General features: G+C 42.1%; 1 protein-coding gene across 1 annotated transcript; it reads left to right on the top strand.

The window, feature by feature from the left end:
* The first annotated feature begins 10,190 nt into the window (after positions 1 to 10,190).
* LOC106594671 (ADP-ribosylation factor 6) lies at positions 10,191 to 14,609 on the top strand. Its single transcript, XM_014186091.2, has 2 exons — positions 10,191 to 10,373; positions 10,530 to 14,609. Exon 2 carries the CDS (start codon positions 11,249 to 11,251, stop codon positions 11,777 to 11,779), a length of 531 nt encoding a protein of 176 aa, XP_014041566.1. The 5' UTR covers positions 10,191 to 10,373; positions 10,530 to 11,248; the 3' UTR covers positions 11,780 to 14,609.
* The last annotated feature ends 2,826 nt before the right edge of the window (positions 14,610 to 17,435 follow it).

The following is a 17,435-nucleotide window of genomic DNA, read 5'->3' as shown; positions in this document are numbered from 1 at the left end:
TCAGAGTCGTGGCTGAGCGACGACACGGATAATATAGAGTTGACGGGATTTTTCCATGCATCAGCAGGACAGAGAAGCTACATCTGGTAAGACAAGGGGCAGAGGTGTGTGTCTATTTGTCAAAAACAGCTTGTGCGCAATGTCTAATATTAAAGAAGTCTCAAGGTATTGCTCACCTGAGGTAGAGTACCTTATGATAAGCTGTAGACCACCCTATCTACGAAGAGAGTTCTCATCTATATTATTCGGCGTAGATGTCTATTTACCACCACAAACCGATGCTGGCACTAAGACCACACTCAACAAGCTGTATAAGGCCATAAGTGTCACGCCCTGACCATAGAGAGCCTTTTATTCTCTAAGTTGGTTAGGTCAGGGTGTGACTAGGGTGGGTTATCTAGGTTGTTTTTTCTATGTTGGCCTAGTATGGTTCCCATTCAGAGGCAGCTGTTTATCGTTGTCTCTGATTGGGGATCATATTTAGGCAGCCATTTCCCCACTGTGTTTTGTGGGATCTTATTTTGAGTAAGTGCATGTAGCACCTCTGTCGTCACAGTTTGTTGTTTGTTTCTTTTGGTTGTTTGTAAAGTTTCACTAAAATAAATATGTGGAACTCAGAGCACGCTGCGCCATGGGTCCGTCTCTCCACACAATCGTGACAATAAGGAAACAAGAAAATGCTCATCCAGAAGCAGTACCTCGAGTGGCCGGGGACTTTAATGAAGAAACACTTAAATCCGTCTTATCTCATTTCTACCAGCATGTCACATGTGCAACCAGAGGAGAAAAAAAACTCTTGACCACCTTTACTCCACACACAGAGACACATGTAAAGCTCTCTCTCGCCCTCCATTTGGCAAATCTGACCATAATTCTATCCTCCTGATTCCTGCTTACAAGCAAAAACTAAAGCAGGAAGTATCAGTGACTCGCTCAGTATGGAATTGGACAGATGAAGCGGATGCTACGCTACAAGACTGTTTTGCTAGCACAGACTGGAATACGTTCCGGGATTCATCCAATGGCAATGAGGAGTATACCACCGCAGTCATCAGCTTCATCAATAAGTGCATCGATGACGTCGTACCCACAGTGACCGTACGTACATATCCCAACCAGAAGCCATGGATTACAGGTGACATCCACATCGAGCTAAAGGCTAGAGCCGCCGTTTTCAAGGAGTGGGACACTAATCCGGACGCTTATAAGACATCCTGCTGTGCCCTCAGACGAACCATAAAAAAGAAAAAGTGTCAATACAGAATTAAGATTGAATCATACTACACCAGCTCTGACGCTCGTCGGATGTGGCAGGGCTTGAAGACTACTACGGACTACAAAGGGAAACCCAGCCGCGAGCTGCCCAGTGACGCGAACCTACCAGACGAGCTAAATGCCTTTTATGCTCGCATCGAGACAAGCAACACTGAAGCATGCATGAGAGCACCAGCTGTTCCAGACGACTGTGTGACAACGTTCTCGGTAGCCGATGTGAGCAAAACCTTTAAACAGGTCAACATTCACAAAGGCCGCAGGGCCAGACGGATTACCAGGACATGTACTCAAAGCATGCGCAGACCAACTGGTAAGTGACTTCACTGACATTTTCAACCTCTCCCTGACAGAGTCTGTAATACCCACATGTTTCAAGCAAACCACCATAGTCCCTGTGTCCAAGGAAGCGAAGGTAACCTGCCTAAATGATTACTGCCCCGTAGCACTCACGTCGGTAGCCATGATGTGCTTTGAAAGGCTGGTCAAGGCTCACATCAACAGCATCATCCCGGATACCCTAGACCCACTCCAATTCGCATACCGCCACAACAGATCCACAGATGACACAATTTCAATCGCACTTCACACTGCCCTTTCCCACCTGGACAAAATAAACACTTATTTGAGAATGCTGTTCATTGACTACAGCTCAGCGTTCAACACCATAGTGCCCACAAAGCTCACCACTAAGCTAAGGACCCTGGGACTAAACACCTCCCTCTGCAACTGGATCCTGGACTTCCTGATGGGCCGCCCCCAGGTGGTAAGGTTAGGCAACAACATGTCTGCCACGCTGATCCTCAACTCAGGGGTGCCGAACAGACGTGCCGAACAGGCCCCCATTAAAATTGACAGGGCTGTAGTGGAGCGGGTTGAGCGTTTGAACTTCCTTGGTGTCCACATCACCAACGAATGATCATGGTCCAAACACACCACAACAGTCGTGAAGAGGGCACAACACCTTTTGCCCCTCAGGAGACTGAAAAGATTTGGCATGGGTCCCCAGATCCTCAAAGTTCTACAGCTGCACCATCGAGAGCATCCTGACCGGTTGCATCACCGCCTGGTATGGCAACTGCTCGGCTTCTGACTGTAAGGCGCTACAGAGGGTAGTGCGTACGGTCCAGTACACCACTGACGCCAAGCTTCCTTCCATCCAGGACCTATATACTAGGCGGTTTCAGAGGATAGCCCAAAAAATTATCAAAGACTCCAGTCACCCAAGTCATAGACTGTTCTCTCTGCTACCGCATGGCAGCTTCTACCACCAAGCCATAAGCCCCCCCACACCCCCACACATTTGTTTTTACACTACTGCTACTCGCTGTTTATTATCTATGCATAGTCACTTTACCCCTACCAGCATGTAGAAATTACCTCGACTAACCTGTATCCCCGCCCAATGACTCGGTACCAGTACCCCCTGTATATAGCCTCGTTACTGTTACTTTATTGTGTTACTTTTTATAATTTTTTACTTTAGTTTATTTGGTAAATATTTTCTTAACTCTTTCTTGGACTGCATTGTTGGTTAAGGGCTTGTAAGTAAGCATTTCACGGTAAGGTCTACACCTGTTGTGTTCAGCGCATGTGACAAATAAAGTTTGATTTGATTTTAAATCTATGAATAAAAATGTGAGAACAGTAATATTTTACACACACATGAATGTACCCATAAGCAATAATTTCTGATGAAAAGAACACAAGTGTGAAAAATGTGTGGATGTAGCATTTTGGAATAAAACTCTTCAAATATACAGTGGATATACAATTGATATACAATGAGTGTACAAAACATTAGGAACACCTGCTCTTTCCATGACAGACTGACCAGGTGAATTGAGGTGAAAGCTATGACCCCTTATTGATGTCACTTGTTAAATGCCCTTCAATCAGTGTCAATGAAGGGGAGGAGACCGGTTAAAGAAGGATTTTTAAGCCTTGAGACAATTGAGACATGGATCGTGTATGTGTGCCATTAAGACGGTGAGTGGGCAAGACAAAAGATTTAAGTGCCTTTGAACGGGGTATGGTAGTAGGTGCCATGCGCACCAGTTTGAGTGTGTCAAGAACTGCAACTCTGCTGGGTTTTTCACACTCAAGAGTTTCCCATGTGTATCAAGAATGGTCTACCACCTAAACGACATCCAGCCAACTTGACACAACTGTGGTAAACATTGGAGTCAACATGGGCAGTGGTGGAAAAAGTACCCAATTGTCATACTTGAGTAAAGGTAAAGATATCTCAATAGAAAATGAATCAAGTAAAAGTGAGTCAACCAATAAAATCCTACTTGAGTAAAAGTCATTAAACTATTTGGTTTTAAATATACTTAAGTATCAAAAGTTAATGTAATTGCCAAAATATACTTAAGTATCAAAATAAATTATCATTCATTTCAAATTCCTTATATTACTCAAACCAGACGTCACCATTTTCTTGTTTTTTTTAATTTACAGATAGCCAGGGGCATTCTCCAACACTCAGACATAATTTACAAACGAAGCATGTGTGTTTAGTGAGTCCTCCAGATCAAAGGCAGTAGGGATGACCAGGGATGTTCTCTTGATAATTGCGTGAATTTGATCATTTTCCTGTCCTGCTAAGCATTCAAAATGTAACTTTTGGGTGACAGGGAAAATGTATGGAGTAAAAAGTACATCATTTTCTTTAGGAATGTAGTGAAGTAAAAGTAAACATTTTCACAAATATAAATAGTTACGTAAAGTACCGATACCCCAAAAAACGACTAGTACTGGTCATGAGATTGATCCATGGAATTTAAAGTGATTCCACTACGATTAGGGGCTCCGCTATTATTCCACTATTACTAGTAAGTTCTGAGTTTGCAAGACAAGCGTTGGAAAATGAAATGAAAATCCTCTGAAATGTGTGTCTTGTGCAGTTCAAGCTGGCAGTTTTATATAATTAAAGGACAGTGAATGGAATCCAGTTTGTGAAACTTTAATGATGAGCTACTCACACGGTCTTCTACACAGGCGCTTAGTCATCTGAACTCTGCTGTAAATATTTCATAGCCACAAGTCTGTCATAGTCTCTTTCCTACACCACAACAATAACGTAACTCACATGTATAGTCCCCTTGCAATGTCCTGAGCTGGACATACCAACTCTCAATATTGGGGTTCACATGCTCTTTTAAATACAATTGGGTTAGGTTCAAGCCTCACCTGTCACCTATCAATTAGCAGGGATTAAATTGTTCTACTTTGTGCTAAGTGAATGAAATCCAGAGGGTTGTAAATAAAGCTTATCAAGAGATCACATGACCACCAACATCTACATGGGCCAGGGGAACAGATTACATAACGAGAGAGAGAGCAAGAGAGAGAGAGAGAGAGAGAGAGAGAGAGAGACTCCCTATAAAGTAGAGAAGACACAACCAACTTTCCTCTTGAGATTCTCTGTGAGATTTGGGGAAATGACACAGTAGCAGATATGTGTCTCATCAAATTCATCAAAGGGATATTGATTTCATTCTCAGGTTAGTGCCATTTATATGACTTACTCTGAAACAACCTTTGATGAGTAAAATTTATAAATTAATTTGAACAAAGATATTTGTATGAGGTATCTATCCATAGTATGATTTTACATTCCTTTAAAATTACACAAGAGTCAGGGCCATTCCTTCCTACATTTTTGTAATAATATAAAAAACAAAATGCTCAACTCCATTACGAAGCAATTATCACATGTTAATACAATGGTGATCCCACAGGACATACACAGTTAATTCACTGGTATAGCTAATTATTGAACTTCCATCGTTTTGCAATCCCTTCCCCCACACGGTGATACTACAGAACCCACTGACAACTAAATCAAATCAAATCATATTTTATTGGCCACATACACATGTTTAGCAGATGTTATTGCGAGTGTAGCAAAATGCTTATGCTTCGAGATCCGACAGTGCAGCAGTATCTAACAGGTAATATCTAACAATTCCACCACAAAACCTAATATCTAATACATTCCACAACAAAATCTAATACACACAATCTAGTAAAGGAATGGGATGAGAATATATAAGTATAAAATATATGGATGAGCAGTGAAAGATCGGCTAAGATGCAATAGATAGTAAAGAATAGATCATGAAAGATACAGTATGCAGTTTATACATACAGTTGAAGTCGCAAGTTTACATACACTTAGGTTGGAGTCATTAAAACTCATTTTTCAACCACTCCACAAATTTCTTGTTAACAAACTATAGTTTTTGCAAGTTGGTTAGGACATCTACTTTGTGCATGACACAAGTCATTTTTCCAACAATTGTTTACAGACAGATTGTTTCACTTATAATTCACTGTATCACAATTCCAGTGGGTCAGAAGTTTACATACACTAAGTTGACTGTGCCATTAAACAGCTTGGACGATTCCAGAAAATTATGTCATGGCTTTAGAAGCTTCTGATAGGCTAATTGACATCATTTGAGTCAATTGGCGGACGTGAGTAAAACATTTAAATGTGTTAACCCTCTCAAGGCTGCCGTCCCAGACGGCATCCCTAGCCGCGTCCCAGTCTCCCTGGGGAGACTGGGGTCTGGCTGCTGTCCCTCATCCCAGAGGTCTAGAGCAAAGACTCCCTGCAGCTCCACTCTTCCTGCCCTCCACAGTGCACAGACAGGGAGCTGAAGAATGGGGTGCACCAGGGCCAAGCTAGCCACATATTTGGATGGGCAACCTTGACGTTTGCAGATATAAGACACAGACACATGGCCATGATCCAAATGATGGAACCCTTCAGGAAATGGAAACACATGATTTTGTCATCTACAGGTCAGCCAGACACCAACCTGTGGATGTATTTCAAGGTCTACTTTCAAACTCAGTGCCTCTTTGCTTGACATCATGGGAAATCAAAAGAAATCAGCCAAGCCCTCAGAAAAAAATGTGTAGATCTCCACAAGTCTGGTTCATTCTTGGGAGCAATTTCCAAACGCCTGAAGGTACCACGTTTATCTGTACAAACAATAGTACACAAGTTTAAACACCATGGGACCACGCAGCCGTCATACCGCTCAGGAGGGAGACGCGTTCTGTCTCCTAGAGATGAACGTACTTTGGTGTGAAAAGTGCAAATCAATCCCAGAACAACAGCAAAGGACCTTCGTGAAGATGCTGGAGGAAACAGGTACAAAATAATTTATATCCACAGTAAAACTAGTCCTATATCGAAATCACCTGAAAGGCCGCTCAGCAAGGAAGAAGCCACTGCTCCAAAACCGCCATAAAAAAGCCAGACTATGGTTTGCAAATGCACATGGGGACAAAGATCGTACTTTTTGGAGAAATGTCCTCTGCTCTGATGAAACAAAAATGGAACTGTTTGGCCCTAATGACCATCGTTATGTTTGGTGGAAAAAGGAGGATGCTTGCAAGCCGAAGAACACCATCCCAACCGTGAAGCAAGGGGGTGGCAGGATCATGTTGTGGGGGTGCTTTGATTAACCCTGCTTTGTTGCAGGAGGGACTGGTGCACTTCACAAAATAGATGGCATCGTGAAGATGGAAAATTATGTGGATATATTGAAGCAACATCTCAAGACATCAGTCAGGAAGTTAGAGCTTGGTCGCAAATGGGTCTTCCAAATGGACAATGACCCCAAGCATTATTCCAAAGTTGTGGCAAAATGGCTTAAGGACAACAAAGTCAAGGTATTGGAATGGCCATCACAAAGCCCTGACCTCAATCCTATAGAAAATGTGTGGGCATAACTGAAAAAGCGTGTGCGAGCAAGGAGGCCCACAAACCTGACTCAGTTACACCAGCTCTGACAGGAGGAATGGGACAAAATTCACCCAACTTATTGTGGGAAGCTTGTGGAAGGCTACCAGAAAAGTTTGACCCAAGTTAAACAATTTAAAGGCAATACTACCAAATACTAATTGAGTGTATGAAAACTTCTGACCCACTGGGAATGTGATGAAAGAAATAAAAGCTGAAATAAATCGTTCTCGCTACTATTATTCTGACATTTCACATTCTTAAAATAAAGTGGTGATCCTAACTGACCTAAGACAGATAATTTTTACTCTGAATAAATGTCAGTAATTGTGAAAAACTGAGTTTAAATGTATTTGGCTAAGGTGTATGTAAACTTCCGACTTCATGAGATGAATAACGCGAGATACGTAAACATTCTTAAAGTGGCATTATTAAAGTGACTAGTGTTCCATTTATTAAAGTGGCCAATGAGATCAAGTCTGTAGGTTGGCAGCCGCCTCTCTGCGCTAGTGGTGGCTGTTTAATAATCTGATGGCCTTGAGATAGAAGCTGTTTTTCAATATCTCTGTCCCAGCTTTGATACACCTGTACTGACTTCGCCTTCTGGATGGAAGCGGGGTGAACAGGTAGTGGCTCGGGTGTTTGTTGTCCTTGATTATCTTTTTTGACTTCCTGTGACATCAGGAGTTGTAGGTGTCCTGGAAGGCAGGTAGTTTTCCCCCGGTGATGCATTGTGCAGTCCGCACCACCCTCTGGAGAGCCCTGCGGTTGTGAGCGGTGCAGTTGCCGTATCAGGCGGTGATACAGCCCGACAGGATGCTCTCAATTGTGCACCTGTAAAAGTTAGTGAGGGTTTTCGGTGACAAGCCAAACTTTTTCAACCTCCTGAGGTTGAAGAGGCACTGTTACGCCTTCTTCACCACACTGTCTGTGTGCGTGGACCATTTCAGTTTGTCGGTGATATGTACACCGAGGAACTTAAAACTTTCCACCTTCTCCACTGCTGTCCCATCGTAGGGGGGTGCTCCATTTGCTGTTTCCTGAAGACCACAATCATCTCTTTTGTTTCGCTGACATTGAGTGAGAGGTTATTTTCCTGACACCACACTCCAAGGGCCCTCACCTCCTCCCTGTAGGCCGTCTCGTCATTGTTGGTAAACAAGCCTACCACTGTAATGTCATCTGCAAAGTTGATGATTGAGTTGGAGGCGTGTAGTGCCACACAGTCATGGGTGAACAGGGAGTACAGGAGAGGGCTGAGAACGCACCCTTGTGGGGCCCCAGTGTTGAGGATCAGCAGAGTGGAGATGTTTCCTACCTTCACAACCTGGGGGGCGGCCCAATAGGATGTCCAGGAACCAGTTGAACAGAGCGGGGTCGAGACCCAGAGTCTCAAGCTTAATGATGAGTTTGGAGGGTACTATGGTGTTGAATGCTTAGCTGTAGTCAATTAACAACATTCTTACATAGGTATTCCTCTTGTCCAGATGGGATATGACAGTGTGATGGCGATTGCATCGTCTGTGGACCTATTGGGGTGGTAAGCAAATTGGAGTGGGTCTAGGGTGACAGGTAGGGAGGAGGTGATATGATCCTTGACTAGTCTCTCAAAGCACTTCATGATGACAGAAGTGAGTGCTACGGGGCGACAGTCATTTAGTTCAGTTACCTTAGGTTTCTTGGGAACAGGAACAATGGTGGCCATCTTGAAGCATGTGGGGACAGCAGACTGGGATCGGGATTGATTGAATATGTCTGTAAACACACCAGCCAGCTGGTCTGCGCATGCGCTGAGGACGCGGCTAGGGATGCCGTCTGGGACGGCAGCCTTGAGAGGGTTAACACATTTAAATGTTTTACTCACGTCCGCCATGTAAATGCAGAAGCCGCTCACTGCCACAAAGCATGAACTACACAGGTACCAAGTCCAACAACATAAGGGCCTGCTCTGTAGCCTGGAGTTGGAGCATAGATACTGTATGAGGGTGATCGAGAAGCAGCAGATACTGTACTACAGAGCACTGGGGAGACTGGGGTCTGGCTGCTGTCCCTCATCCCAGAGGTCTAGAGCAAAGACTCCCTGCAGCTCCACTCTTCCTGCCCTCCACAGTGCACAGACAGGGAGCTGGAGAATGGGGTGCACCAGGGCCCAGCTAGCCACATATTTGGATGGGCAACCTTGACGTTTGCAGATATAAGACACAGACACATGGCCATGATCCAAATGATGGAACCCTTCAGGAAATGGAAACACATGATTTTGTCATCTACAGGTCAGCCAGACACCAACCAAGAGCCTAGCTGGAACCAGCAAGATCCAAACAGCCCACAGGTCATGAGGTCAGCCAGCATCAGAACACAGAGAGTACATCCACATGCATCCACACAGAGGTTTAAACAGTTGAACAAAACTGACAGATAATAGACAACCTACCCACCACTATTGGTGCTCAAAGAGATAGACTGGGACTTGTAAACTGAGTGACAAGCCTGTGGCTATGCGTACCTGCATACTTGGTCAATAACTTCAGTAAAATGAGAAGCAGTGCCAATGCATCCCACATGGTGGTGTTATTACACTTTGTATCGAGAACGTAGACCAAGCCTACATACCATTTTTGTGCAGTCTATGCTACACACAGTAACCTAGCCTGCATGCATTTTTTCATTTAAGGCTAGAAAGTAACCTATATTTTAAAATATATATTTATTAAGCATGCCAAATGTACTACTTTCATTTAAAAATGCATATTAATGCTGTTGCAATTTCATGTTGTAACCATGGGCCTACGTGTTTTATGTGCTGTAAAATTGATCCGAATGAATTGGTCTTCCATCATGTAATTGTAATTAAACACATTTACCCAATACATTTAGACTAGCTAATAGTTTATTATATATTATTTAGCACCATGCACGTGCACCAAATAGAGCCATCCACTTCCTTGTATGGTGCCGATGGGTTTATATACATCATTGTATGGTGAGTTACATTTTCCTGCTCTTTACCACATTTGCACCTGAACCAGTACTTGTTAAATTCGCACCATGCATTTACTTTATACGAATCAATGGACCGCATTTCAGACAATGCACGTAATGTCAGAGTCCTCTGGTCACAGTTCAAGCTCGTGCGCAAGCCAACTAACTCCTGAACGATCCAGAGGAAGTGACTGGTGATGTAGTCCACACCTTTCCGGTAGATCAGAGTAGCATTGCAACTCGGCTGAAAAGGAGAGATAGACTAAAGCGGTTTGGAAATTGCTGAGAGAGGAGGGGGGACAACAGAATGTAATATATATATTTTGGGGAGATTTGTGTAAAAGATACACGGAACGTAAGTTACCGACTAACGTCTGCATTTTAAAATTTTGTTGAGCTATCCACAATGCAGCATGTAGGTAGCTAAGTTAGCAAGCTAGTGTTAGCTAGCTAGCTGTTAACTTGCTAAGTTGAGCTTTCTGACACTCCTCATGATCCTCTTCTGTTTCAGGGGGACAAGAAAGGATTTTTTTATTATTGAATCAATGACCTTAGTCGCCGGGACTTTAGGAGAACGGGCTCCTACGAACGAGTGTGTAGCCCAGCGTGACGTTTGATGGAATAGCAGCAGAACATTGCCTTTCTCCTCCGGTGGTGTTGATCCGAACAAGGACGGGGACCTCGAGACACATTCACCAAGAGGAAGTAAGAAGTACCGCAGGTTTTTTGGAGGGCCTATTCGACTTCCTTGCTCTATCAACAGATCCACTACCCCCCCACCCCGACCCTGAAAAGAATAGAAATCAATAGTATGAACATTTTGTGACAGCTACAATTAAGAAGTAACAATATACTTACACGGCTTGTCATACAATTTACTTAACTCACCTTTGGGTCACATTTTAACTTGGGTGTCTCAAACTCTGAGAAATAAGTTATGAACAGCAATACCACAAGTTAGCTAATGATTTCCCACCAGGAATATTATTGTTGCCAGTTTGAGACTCCTTTCTTTGGCCGACACATTGTGAAGCATTGATAGACCCGCACATGGCTCAGTTTGAGCTTCATATTTCACACCATGTCCATTTGTAATTAGTTGCCTAGTTACGCCCGGTTAAGCAAATAAAGTTAACCTGCATGGTTTTGACATTAAGGAAGTAAAAAGGGAAATATTGAAGAATCCAGACATTTTTTTCATTTGGAAAGGAATATTTATGCACTGTTTACATGATGGGGAAAATGCTATCGAAAATCTTTGGCAACAAGGAGATGAGAATATTGATGCTTGGACTTGATGCTGCTGGAAAGACCACCATCCTTTACAAACTGAAACTTGGACAGTCAGTCACCACAATTCCCACAGTTGGTTTCAACGTTGAGACTGTGACTTACAAAAACGTAAAATTCAATGTATGGGACGTTGGAGGCCAAGATAAGATCCGTCCCCTGTGGCGACACTACTACACGGGCACTCAAGGGTTAATCTTTGTTGTGGATTGCGCAGACAGAGATCGCATTGATGAGGCCAGGCAGGAACTCCATCGCATCATTAATGACCGTGAGATGAGGGATGCCATCATCTTGATTTTTGCCAATAAGCAAGACCTGCCCGATGCCATGAAACCACACGAAATCCAAGAGAAACTAGGATTGACCCGCATCAGAGATAGGAATTGGTATGTTCAGCCCTCCTGTGCGACCACGGGAGACGGACTATATGAGGGGTTGACATGGCTAACATCAAATTACAAATCCTAATGATTGAGTGATTACTGTTTTAGATTAAACTACAAAGTCAAATTGAGGCAAGTAACAACTTTACTTCTCAAATAAATATATAATAAAGGGAAGTTTGATCTCCATTTATTTTGATTACTATGATGACCCTATAACTAATTTATCTTTATAAACATGGTTTTCTGGCTTATAGTTTGCTTCTACTTAGCTCTTGAGAACCCAAGGTGTCTTACAGCCGGTCCCGGTCTTGAGTTCTTAGCTGATGGCATGGAGGACAGCTGGCTCCATGTGAACTACAATCCAGACGCTCTGTTTTAAGGTTTAGAAACTTTAATAATCCTTGTTTGCGATACGGTTTTGGAAACCTTTAGTTGCAAACTTAAACATCAGGGTGAAATAATCATTCTAACACAAATGATGCAGTTTAGCAAAGTTGCACCTGGCATTATTATTTTTGGAAACGGCCCGCAGCCGAGGTATGAAACTTCCTCCCCGGTTAAGGTAAATTCACACTGCGGAAGCCATGTAGCGCAGTGTTGCAATGTCGTTTTTCGTCACAAAAGGGGCAGCTCCTTGTAATACGCTACGGCATTCAACGTACTTTTGTACTACCTGAACATTTTGGAGAGCTGTACCATTCCTTCCGCAACATGGGGGCAGTGTTGCCGCTTGATTCCTTGATCTGACCAATGTTATATGCTGGGCTCTCAAACCCTGTTCCCGGAGAGCTACCCTCCTGTACGTTTTCACATGGAGATGTAAGAAGCTAGAAAGGCTAGCCATGTTTTTAGTCAGGCTAATGCCAGCTAGCCAGGCTGCCAACTAGCTACTACTAGCGAGGGAAGGCGACTCTTCCTTGATTTCACAAAATGAAGTGACAAAAATAAAAAATGCTGTCACCCCCTTGTGAATGGGAGTGAGACCGGTGAAGATATCATTTTACCAACAGGGGTCTGCTGCTCCAAAATTTGCACGCACGTAGATCAATGGAGTGAAGCTTGTAGTAACCTTTACACGCCACTGGAGACGTTTGAAGTGGAAATTGGAGGGGAGGAAGTGTAGCCTGTTGGAGGCGGTGTTCTTGAAAATACAGCCGGGTGCAACTTTCCTAAACTTCTTAGAGTACATGTATATTTTGTATTTGAAAAATATGTTTTTGCTTATATGTAAGTTAAGTTCCAAATGTTTCCAAAACTGTATCGCGTGCAAGGCGTATTTGAGTTTAGGCAGAGCATTTGTGCAGTGTTGGCATTGAGCCAAGTCCAATGGCTCAATGTAATGAGGTGGAATTGGAGTCATGAATAAGGGTTAGCTTCTACTCTGTAGCAAGCCTAAGTGACATTATGTGGCTTGATGAATATCAATTAAATGTGGTCATAATTCAAAGCTACAGAGATTACCAACTTTGCCTATTCTTTATCACATTTTTATATATTTTCTAATGGAGCTGGACTTGTATCTTTTCATTAGGGCTCAGGCTTGGTTCATGTATGCTTTAAAGATACTGTTGGATTGTGAGTAACATAAGGGTCTGATTCATAGTTTTTCCTTTCAGAACTAAAGTCTGATGTTTAGTCTAGCTTGTTTGGGACAACTACAACACCTTAGATTAAACATGTTTTTAATACAGAAACCATTTAGCAAATGTAGGTATTTGTTTTGGATTTGTATTGACAAAAACACTGCAAGATGTGATTTAAAATTTTCACATTTACATTTACATTTTAGTCATTTAGCAGACGCTCTTATCCAGAGCGACTTACAGTAGTGAATGCATACATTTCATTTTTTTCATTTCATACATATTTATTTTTTTTCGTACTTGGCCCCCCGTGTACCATTGCGTACATTTAATTGTCAACATTCTGGACATTGTTGTAACAAAATTATGTCAGGAAAGACATTGACTGTGTCCAAATACCCATAATTTCATTCAAAATAGTAGTTATTTTGGGTATGCAAAAATATATAATGTTTCATAATATGTGCATTGTATGTGCAATGTCGAAAATTGCATATTCTTTAAATGCCAGGATGTCATACTCATTTCGGCATTTCATCTAGTAAAATTCATTGCACACTATTGAGGAAGAGAATCGTTTTTCGAGACCCACGTGTGTTTGATAACAGCTGATAATCAGATATGGTGATGTGCTTTACCAAAATAAACGAATGGCAGGAATCAATGCAATTTGAGCATTAGTTTATGCATTCTCAGTATGGATGAGCCTAGTATGTTATTTGTTGCTTACTGTTATTTGATTTCACTAAACAGTACGTTCTAAATAGTATTTAGTACGATTAGTACACACTATGCCGTTTAAGTAAGTAAAAGAACAAGACAGATTTGGGACACAGCCAGTGTAGTGCTTAGACTCGCCATCTGGAACCCAGTTGCACAAGTGATTCCCTATAGTGGGCTATATTGTGAATTAATTGGCCTTTTTGTGTACTCATGTTTTTGATCCCAGATTGTGCTCAAGCAAACTGAAACAGGTCTCTGTTAACTCAAACATGCTTTTCAGAATGCAGCTTTTGTTCATAGGGTAACATTGATGGTTATGAAGCCAATGGACTCAATATTTCCAAAGGAATGTCATTCAGCTCTGAGCTCTCAACCTACTACCATTCATATGTCTCAGGATGCGAGACCTTTTACTAGTCTGTATCTACAGCATGAGTACAGAAGTATAGTAACCCTTCGGCAGAGTGGGCCTGTCATGCAATGGGAGAGAGCAGCTCCCTGGTGAAATGATATGTTTTGGTTCAGCTCTCTTATTCCTATGTTGACTTGGAGAACCATGTACAGAACAATGTCATTGTAATGCCTAATTAAAAAAGTAATTTTAAATGTCTCATTTTCTTATTTTGATCATAACTTGACCAAAAGTGATTAATTGAATAAACTGCCTTAATTTTGCTGGACCCTGCTTTTGCAGCAGCTAATGGGGATCCATAATACATACAAAGGAACACAGTTATCATAATACACAGCTTCCCTAGGACTCAAAATCCATTATAAGAAAGTATGTACAGAATGCTAGAGATAGAATTGTGATTGTTCTTTGCTTCTAGTTTACCACACTTGCATTGGGGAAATTCTTATCTGCTTTATGTGAGCGTTTACCCCCATGAGGAATGATTTATAATATAACTTTTTCTCAACTGGCCTGCCTACCTGGTTAAATAAAGGTGAAATGAAATTTGCAGAGCTCGCACTTCGATGTGCTGCAGACTGCCGGGTGTTAAAATATCCCATACAAAACACCTTCAGGGCTTCAATACTGTGCTTAAAGATGTGTTCTTTTTATGTAGGCTAATTGCCAGTATATGTTGAGACCTATTTTAATTGCATAACTAAAAGCTGTGGTTTAAGGTGTGGCAAGCTTAACTTTGACCAAGAATGCAATTTCCCTCCAGATGAATGGACTACTCTTTGATGTGAATTGGTCAACAATTATTATTTGTTGACGTAATGTAACCTTCCTGTGTTTTTCAGCATTCCATTCACATTAGGTAATGACTCATTCTGTTATCTTTTATGTGAAGAACACAATGTCTCGTTGGTGTGTTGCATTGAGACTTTTCAGGCAGTTTATATAGCTGTCCACCCTCAAAACCTTTTGTTACTCTGTTTGCCACCATTGAATTGGGAAATATATGTTTTTCCTTTTACCCCATGTACAAAACAGGAAGTCCAAATGGTCTCAGTGGAATAACTACAGAGCCACATTGCTAGCCTGCATTGGGGGTTGGTTGACTGACAGGCTGCATAAATGTTGGCGCAATACAGCAGTTTCTGAATTCTGTCAACTGTGGTTCAAAACAGGCTGGAAATTCATAGTTTTGGTCCTGTGAATATTTTAAACTGTCCACCAGATTGGTTAAACTCAGAAAAACATGTTTTTGTTTGTAGAAATTGCCCTGCTAAATGTGTTTTCTTTTTCTCAAATTGGGTTTTATCTTTGCCTAGAGGTAAATGTAGATTAAGGAATCAAATGAAAGGTCACAATGGGACAAGGTCTCTAGTTACTCATTTCTGTATTATCCCACACCAGGCAGTAATGGTGCCTTGTCTTTCTGGGTCTCGCTAGGCCATTTCCTAATTGTATCACCCCAAGGTATTTTCCAAGTCTTGACTTAATGAATCTTATTGAGTAGTCCTCATTACAAGAGTAAAAATAATAGGGCCAGAGACTGTAGCCTTTATACTCAGACACACTGACTCGATCAGCTGAAGAACCAGCATGAACTTATCTGGTTGGCACATGCTGAAGAGAGGTGCCAAGGCCATCGTCTGTAGTCAACCTATTGGTTCAGTAGGAGAGGAGTTCACGAAGAGTCAAAAGCCCAGAGAAGTAGAGGCAGGCTTGACTTTTAAACCTAAGAAAGTCATAGAAGGACAGATGCACAACATCAGTGATAGCCCAGGCAACAGGAGGTTGTCATACAGTTGTGATAAATGATATGGCTTTGGTTTGACTCAGTGTGGATATAAACATGTTCACTGTTCAGAAGCATTTCTAGTGTTGTCAATAGAATGTATGGCATACAATGAACATTCTTACTTAGGAGATGGAAAAGGATGAACATGTTTCAGCTGTGCTGTCAAACTGTCTCTCAAACTTGCAGATAAGTTTGAGTTCCAAAGTGGATTCCTCTTTGCTTGCTAGTTGCTACTAGTCAGGAAGGGGTTGTTGGTGGGTTCTCTAGCACTGGGTGGCCATTGTTGAGAGGATGTGGACATTGTGGTTTAATGCGCTGTGGGTGGAGTGGGGTGTGGGAAAGAACTGATGTCCAGTAATTATGTTTGATGAATTGTGCCTTGTTTAAAAATAGCACCACCACTGTACTGATGAGGATACAGTTACATAGTAGGGGGAATTTGACCCTGAGCAGGAATGGGGAAGGAAAGGGGTGCTCGAACTGGCCCTAGCATTTGGTACAGGATGAGTTTCATACTTAATTTGTCAAAAAGGCCCAGGGATAGGTGTCCTGTCCCTTGACAGAGGATGGATGGTTTGGGTAGAACATCATCATCCTGGGGTGTGATGGGCATCCCTCAACAGTGGGAGGAGAGTGATCCACCCCTCGATCGATGTTGAAGGACGGAGGACTCGCAGCATCTCACAGGGTCTATATCTGGCAGTGCCACAGAGAGGGAAGGCAGACCTCTCCTGGGATATTTATTGATCCCCATTTTAAACTGCAGTGGCTTTGTGGGGTCTGATGAATACATTTTAATAGAATTGTTCGAGCCCCACATGCTTGTTATAGGGCAGGACAAGTAAAGACAGACCAAGCCCCTCCCACTCTTAAGTTATCATGGTCAACTGTCATTTTTAACATTATCAATCATTTTCATGTCGGTTCTTTATTGTTAATTATCTGACTGATTGGATTGCATTTCTCTTGATGTCATGTCTATAAAACATACTGCTTGAGTGTTTGTATATTAACTGGTTGCCTGAAATAGCAATGTGAATGTAAATACAAATGGTGCATCCTTACAATATATACAAAATATATATTGCTTATTGTGCCGAGATCTTATTTCTTGTGGTCACAGGCTCTATGAATATGATTAGTCCTATGTGCCCCCTGTTTTAACAATTTAAAAAATAATAATAATTACAATTCACCAGCAATAGGACTCCATTGGAGCCAGACCGAGACA

This window comes from Salmo salar, chromosome ssa01 (genome assembly GCF_905237065.1).
Source record: "Salmo salar chromosome ssa01, Ssal_v3.1, whole genome shotgun sequence".
Lineage (NCBI taxonomy): Eukaryota > Metazoa > Chordata > Actinopteri > Salmoniformes > Salmonidae > Salmo > Salmo salar.
The sequence above is the reverse complement of the archived record's forward strand: the minus strand, read 5'-3'. Positions and strand labels throughout refer to the sequence as shown.